The sequence below is a fragment of the Loxodonta africana genome, chromosome 5 (genome assembly GCF_030014295.1).
Source record: "Loxodonta africana isolate mLoxAfr1 chromosome 5, mLoxAfr1.hap2, whole genome shotgun sequence".
NCBI classification, from domain to species: domain Eukaryota; kingdom Metazoa; phylum Chordata; class Mammalia; order Proboscidea; family Elephantidae; genus Loxodonta; species Loxodonta africana.
In genome coordinates, this window is record NC_087346.1 from 149,083,869 (window position 1) to 149,091,501 (window position 7,633).

Genomic DNA, 7,633 nt, shown 5'->3' on the forward strand with positions numbered 1-7,633 from the left:
GAGAGAAAGCAGGCACACGCATCACTGTTGTAAGATGCATCTTAATAATTGACGGACCATCTGAAATTGCCCATATTTGACCATTCTTGACTTGATATAAATGGCAATTTCGTATGTTTCTTTAAGTGTGTTCTCCCAAACCTTAGCCTAGCCAGAAGCCTCTGGGAAAACAGTACCATGGTCACATGAGTTTAGGAATGCCAGTGAATTCTCTTCCCTTCTTAAAACGTCATGATGTACATTAATTTATTTAGGGCTTGGCAAAGTCCTAAAGGAAAGAAACCTGCCTACCGTTGTTTAAACATTTGACCACCATACCCGTTACAAAGCCTTAGAACACCAATTGGTGTTCCCACAGCACATTTTGAGAAATACTGCATCACTGCATAGTTTCGTTCTAACAGTAACTTTTCCAAAGCAAGAATATTTTCCATCTTTAATGTGATTCACAGGCTGTTAATCTTGGTATCATTTTTTATTATTTCACTATCTAGGATCAATCAAAATTTTAGGAATATTTATTTCAATACTATCATTTATCAAGTGTAGTAAAAGTACCTTGTATTTACATGAGGATTTATTTCTAATCCCTCCAAACTTGTAATTATTAGCCATTTTTGCCATGGTTTTGATTTCTCAAAGAGTCAGATTTTAGAGCCAGAAGACTTTAGGTGCTTACACGGCTAAGGTACGGTGATACCGTGTCTGCTTTTAGGTGGGGCGACTCAAATAGACGAGAAGTCGCAGAACCAAGATTGCTGCTGATCGGTGGAGCCCAGCACCCCTGCACTCTCATGCAGAACACTCCACCAATACCAGCACCTCTCTCTTAAATGACCCTGGAGAGATCATCCCATACAATAGGGCTCACCCCAGAGAAAGTTCCATAGGCTTTCTAAACCATCTTCAAGTGAGCATCTAAAAACAACTATTAGATTTGCCTTTTAAAGTTTATTCTTTACCAATAAATTTCATTTGACTTATACATTTCTACAGTCAGCACTCTTAATGTATCTTAGGAACTTTTGGTTCACAAATGGATCCTTTTCTCCTTAATGTAGACTCTTTGGTGTTGGCTGATTGGTTCCAGGGTGCTGGTGTCTTCACAATGTCACAGACTCTCAGGATTGGCTGGGCTCTCAATGGTCATCTGACCTGACTAACCCATCAGTGCCTGAATCACTGTGCCAGCAGCTCCTCTGACGGCCTTCCTGCTTTTGTGTTACTCAGTGGCAGGGAAAGCGGTCCCTCCTCAGCGTTCTCTTCTTTGGGGCCCATAGAAGCTGGCCTCCCTGTAGCTTCTACTCTTGGTTCTGTTTTTGCTCTTGGGAGCTTCTAGTTAACTTCCTCTTAAACATATGAGGGTAGCTTCCAGATCTTCTTTTCTTATTTTGAGCCTCCTCGTCGTTGCTGTTTGTTCTCCTCCATGTATCTTTGTCCGCTTTAAGAAGCAAGTGTTCTGCACAGGTGTGCTCTCATGAATCCGGAAGGGGATTACCCCTGTCTTCCTCTTAGATGCTGTGCTTCGGTGTGCGTCGTAGAGTTGCCTCAGCTTGAACTGTGCACCCACCAAACAAGGCCCTTTGCTGAGGATTTTTCTGCGAAGTCTGATCTTATCTTCATCTGATACGTGTGCAGTTGACTCTTGGGATCCAGTTATAGGGCCTTGACATTTAGCCTTGTGAATTGTAGTTTTATTAACCTTGGCCTCTCGTTCTACTCTGATGATCTCTTTTGGGATTGAACTCCATTTTGTCAGTCAGTATGTTTTGTTTTCCAGTTTCATCTTTTTCTAAGTCACGATAAAATACCATGCACAGTAAAAGCCAAGATAGAGTTAAGCAAGCAGAATTAATCCTGGGTGACATCAACATCTGTTTATTAGCAACAGTCAGGAAAATCAACCGTTTTCCTGCTTTCACCCTATTGCTCCAACTCACCCGCAAGAAACCCTGGCCTTTCTGAGTAGTCCCAGGGACTGGAGTGTTCAGTGCTACCATTCCACCTACCTGTTGCCCAGTGTCTCTATAATCTGTTTCAGAAAGCATCATAGCGAGCCTTCTGCACCTGCAACATCCAAACTTGGCAGCCCAGATACAGTTTCTCCCAGAAATCGCCAAAAATTAGCAAAAGAGGAGTTATCCACCAGCGAAAAAGTTAGTAAATCTCCCCCATTAGGAAGGTAAGTCCCTGCTTACACTGCCCGTCATATTTAACCCCCTTAGACTATTTTTGATACAGTAATGCTTCCTTCCTAATTTCCTTTAAGATTTTTTGGGATCATTGGTTTCCAAGCGGAAAAGGCAGGGCTGCAAAAGGCTCCTCTTGGTGCCTCACCAGCCTAGCCTTGCCACACACCCCGCCATCCAGGCTTGTCCTTGACACCTGTGAGCCTTCCATTACCACTCCTGTCCACCAAGACCGAGGCAAGGCATGCTTCTTCCAAGTGCTTGTAGATCTTGGGGCTTGGTTAAATCAGCACTGCTGCATGGTAAAGCATGTGACAGCCCAGATTTATAGGACCCAGTTTTAGCGAGGAAATGAGGTGACAGAGTACAGCACCCCCTTCAGGCCAGCCACCTGCCAGCTTGCACTCCCAGCACAGCACGGTCCACCTCTTGCTCCCACCAGTTGTGCTGAGTCCTGCTTCTTTGCTCTCGCTTGTGGAAGCTCTTCCTTTAGGAACACCTGCGCCACCATCCTCCCAGCAGTTCCTTCCCATCCTCCAGGCCCACCTTCTTCGGGATGCCACCCTGCCTGCCTTAGCCCCTCGTCATCCCCCCTTCCTGTTGTACTTCCCGCCAGCACTGTGCAAGGAGAATGGCACGTGCCCTTGGTTTAGGTGCATTAGTTTTGTTTCTCCTTCTGAGCCGTAAGCTTCTTCCTTAAGTTCAGGCACTTGTCTTACTTTCTGTGCATTATGGCATCAAAAACAACAGACTCTTCGCCGTATAAAAAACCTGTTTGGACACCTCTTATCACCTGCGATCGATCTGCAGCACATACTTTAAATGTCTGTATGCACTATTATCTCCATGTTGCAGAAAGAAAACTAAAAGCACCAGGCACCTTTCACGTAGATTTTCTCATTTAACCCTTACCACATGGAACGTGGAGCCCTAGTGGTGCAGTGGTTAAGAGCTACAAAAGGCTGCTAACCAAAAAGGTCAGCAGTTATGATCCACCAGCCATTCCTTGGAAACCCTACGGGGCAGTTCTACTCTGTCCTGTAGGGTCGCCCTGAGCCGGAATTGACTTGACTGCAACGGGAACATGCAGTCCTTCCCCTAATTTTATATGTGGGGGAAGAATCCCAGAAAGGTGGTCTGGAGCCCTAGTTCTCAAAATTGAATGTACAGACAGATAACTTGAGACTCTTGTTAAAATACAGTTTCTGATTCTGCCAAGACTGGGGTGGAGCCTGATTTTGCATTTCTAACAAGCTCCCAGGTGCTGCTGGTCACAGACATACTCTGTTGGAAAGGGCCCAGCTGCCCTGCCAAGCTCACACAGCTGGGAAAAAGCAACCTGCTCAAAGCCTCTGCTTTCTGCTCCATGGGTCCTAGTGACGCTGGCACCCAGCAACTGTTCGGTAAACAGGTGTTCATTTAGGGGCTGTGGTTTCCCATGGACACAGTGTGAAATGGGTTATTAACAAACACTGCTTTTCAGCTATTCTCAACATTTACATAGGTAATATTATCCCAAAACTACGTCGTCTGCAACAGTATTTTACTCAGTTTGATTCTGTTTACTTTGTTTTCAAAAGAACAATAAGCAAAAAATATATATTCTCCATCTCCTACAATTTTAGTTCACTGAATCTTTTCATTCACTGATGTCATTGATACTTGCCGACCATGTGTTACATAGCCCTGGTGGTGCAGCACTTAAGCACTTGGCTGCTAACCAAAAGGTTGGCAGTTCGAACCCACCCAGAGGCTCTGTGGGAGAAAGACCTGACAATCTGCTATTATAAAGATTACAGCCTAGGAAACCCTATGGGGCAGTTCAGCTGTGTCAGATGGAGTCACTATGAATTGAAGTCAACTCGACGACACCTAACAGCAACAGCAACCATGGGTTGGGCTGTACTAGGCACTGGAAATAGGAAAATGAATAAAACTCAGTAGCTGCCCTGGAGAATTGCACTGTCTAACGGGGGAGACGTGTTCATGCTTTCAGACTTTTTCGAGACAAGGAGACCATATTTTACAGTATAGCTGGTGTTCACATCCATGCTTCTGTAACTAAAGCAGAGAAGCCTCATAGATGTGATACTGGGGGGTTTCTATTGTGTTCTCTTATAACATTGTTTTAAAATACTGGCTATAACCTGCAGTGTGAACAAACAGCAGATAAATCACAATGGTAAGTGCGTGATGAAGGTACAAAGTGCCGTGGGATTTCCACAGAGGGAACAGCTTTCTCAGGAGGAATTACTTTTGCACTGGGGCTGAAAAATGAAGTTTGGCAGATGGGAGGTATGGGGTGATTCCCCAAAAATCACATATCCCAAAGCATGAAGATTGGAGAGGGCACAGTACGGTTGGGGAACGGTAATACTCTGGGAGAGCTGTAGTCCAGGATGGTGTGAAAAGTTAGGGCAGATTATGAGGGACTTCGTGTGTTGGCTGTGGTTTACCGTATTTTTTCCGCAGGTAACACGCCTACGTATATTACTCCCATAGCGTGCCTAGGAAAATAATGTGCAGGGGGTTTGCACTGTTGGCAAAAAACATAACGCATGCATTTGCATAAAAATGTGGTACTTTATCCTGAAGGATTCAGTGAGCCAAGAAGGATTATTTTTTATATAATTTGAAGCCCCGGTGGTACACTCTTTGAGAGCTCTCGCTGCTAACGAAAAGGTCAGCAGTTGAAATCCACCAGCCACTCCTTGGAAACCTTATGGGGCAGTTCCACTCTGTCCTATAGAGTCACTGTGAGTTGGAATGAACTCAATGGCAGTGGATTTTTTGGTTATATATAATTTATAATTTTATACTTTAAATTGTATTATTTAATTTATAATACAATTGTATGTTATACATTTATATAAAGTGTGTATGTAAACTAGGAGTTTCAGACAAATAATTCTAATGGCAGCCTGAAGAAAAGGGATACTCTGGTAGCAGGGAGATAGGTTGGAAGGCTCTCCTAAAATTGCTCTGCCTTTGCTAACATTGCTAGCAATTTTCTATAACACTGTACTGAGAAACATGATTTTTGCTTGGTCAGACCTAGGTTAGAATCCTGTTTCATTCTCGCTAGTTGTTTCAACTTGAGATATTGTGTATATTGGTAGGACTGGCAATTGATCTCTTTATTTTATAGACAGAGGAACTAGGGCCCCAAGATGAAAGCTGATTGGCCAGAGTCAACACCCAGAGTGCGGTAGAACTAGAGCCGAAGTACTGGCCTCCCAACCCCGTGTTCCCATGTTTGTGTAGGAGGTTACTGCCAACAGCCCGTTAGCCCAAGCTCTTCTCACCTTCCGTCTCCTGTATGAACATTACCTGGGTTTTATCTTCTTGGTTGTCAAGTTCAAAATCTTTCATTTTTTAAGGAACTCTCAAAACTGTTTGCTGCAGCTGCTTTTAACTCTCACCATTGCCTTGACTTTCGTTTAATACAGATCAAAGACACAGCTTTCCCCTTCTACCAAGCGCAAGAGAGAAGCCAGCCCTCCTGGGGCGCGGACGCGAGGCCAGCAAAAGGTGGAGGAAGCCCCTGTGAAAAAAGCGAAGCGATAATGCCAACCACTGCCCACTGCCGACCTCGGCTTGTGGAGGAACATAGTGAAGAGGAAGGGGAGCCCTGGAGGCCAGAGGCTGTTTTGTTTTTAAACCGAGAAAAGGATACGCATGTGCTGTAATTTCCTTGGGACAAGGTCTTTCTTGTTATGTTTTAAACAGCTTTATAAACTATCGTTCATAGAAGATATTATGTACATTTCTTTCAGATAAAGGAGAATAAGTTTACTTTGTATCTCAACTCCAAACAAAGTAGTTGTATATTTTAACATTTCGAAATTGGGATTACCCGATGTGACACATCACAAAGGCAAACCCTTCCAGCCCGTCAGGTGCCTGGCTGCCCCTGGTCATCCGTGTACAGTATATAAACATGTAAAAATAGGTTGTATTTTACTCTGTGTATGATGCTAATCAACGAACACTTTATTTATTTTACAAAGAAAACTTATCTGTGAACTTCACTATACATCTGTTTATTTTTTTTATTTTTTTTTTTTGTTTTGTTTTTAGTAAGAAAGGCTTTTACACGCTATGCAGTCATCAGTAGGGAATTTTCTAGGACTCTACCTGCCCTGTACCTATCTGCCTGTGATCTGGCAGGAGAGTCAGAATCTCCTCGCATGTCTCCGAGAAAAGTAGCTTAGCTAAAGAAAGGCTCCCTGTTGCTTTTCTGTCCACAGTTGTGACTATTTTTTAAGAATGTAACTAGTTTTTAGATTATACTTGCATTTGTGACTTCACACCTGGTCCCAGTGACGTGAGGGGCCTGGGTCAGGTGGAGTCACGTCCTGCCACCTGCAGCAGAAGCCCCCGCTGGCTTTCCTTCTCCTCCCCCGTGCTAGGCCCTGGCTGCCACCCATTCTTTCCATCCCACCTGAAGGGGATGCATCAAAGTCTAGGTTACTCCCACCTACGGAGCTTCAGGATTTTAGGTTGTTTTATACACAATAATTTCAGGATAGAAACTGGCTTTATTGCCAGGTTCTTTTTTAAACATGTTTTATCTCCCATATGAGCAGACTGTCCAACTTAAGTTTTTCATAAGACTAAACTTTTCTTAAGATCAAATTTGTCTCTTGCAATGATGGGATGAGTTGCCAAATAATTGAGATTATTTTAAAATGATTTGTTCATATTCTTTTTTATAATTAAAATTTACATTCATTGTATGGTTTTGTTGTGTTTTGTTTTTTTTTTTTGAACTCTTAATGTAAGATGGAAATTTCTGTCATTTTACATGGTTTCTTACTGAGATTTTATATATAAATTATAAAATGTTTCCCAAAAAATTAAGTGTTAAGACTTCTTTTTTCTGGATTTTAAAATTCCTTCCTGTAGTTGGTCTTAGATGTATTGTTGCATTTTGACATTCAGATATGAGCAGTGATGACCTCTCTGTATATATGTGTGTGTGTGTGTGTAATTGAATTTTAGGTCTAGAAGGGGCCTCAGAGATGAACATGAGAGTCCTTGGTTTTCATTGATAGGGATGGGTTTTAAACAAAGCTCAAAAATCTAGAGAGCTGTGGCTTAAAGTCAATCAAGGTTGTATCATACTAGGTCCCAAGCCCTAGACTCCTTGACTCATCTAATTGTTTCACTGGCCAGTTTAGGTTGATTCACCAGGAGTGCATCCCTAAAACACATTCTCAGTGTGGAACCACTGTTAACTTCATGTAACATCTGCTCTGAGCCTAGTCTTACATAGGTACAAAGTAGTTGGGCTGGTAGGAGATGATGCCTTTATTAATAAAATTTGAACTGAAGGTTTGAACTACTTAAAGAATTTTCTAATGGGGAAGTCAGCTGGACCACTAAACTTCCAGTGGTTCTCAAACCCAGGTGGAGAGGAGATAGCTGCCCCTAGAGGGCAC

At 42.9% G+C, this 7,633-nt stretch overlaps 1 protein-coding gene across 3 annotated transcripts in view; it reads left to right on the top strand.

Moving 5' to 3' along the window:
• The window catches only part of BOD1L1 (biorientation of chromosomes in cell division 1 like 1), a 64,852-nt gene extending 57,840 nt beyond the window's left edge, over positions 1 to 7,012 (top strand). The window contains exons 26-27 of one of the 3 annotated variants that reach the window (XM_023549732.2): positions 2,042 to 2,182; positions 5,639 to 7,012. In XM_023549732.2, the coding sequence (XP_023405500.2) occupies positions 2,042 to 2,182; positions 5,639 to 5,756 (259 nt within the window). In that variant the 3' untranslated portion in view covers positions 5,757 to 7,012. The remainder of the gene's footprint in view (positions 1 to 2,041; positions 2,183 to 5,638) is intronic. The other 2 variants (XM_064286077.1, XM_064286076.1) reach the window with 2 other exon arrangements.
• The last annotated feature ends 621 nt before the right edge of the window (positions 7,013 to 7,633 follow it).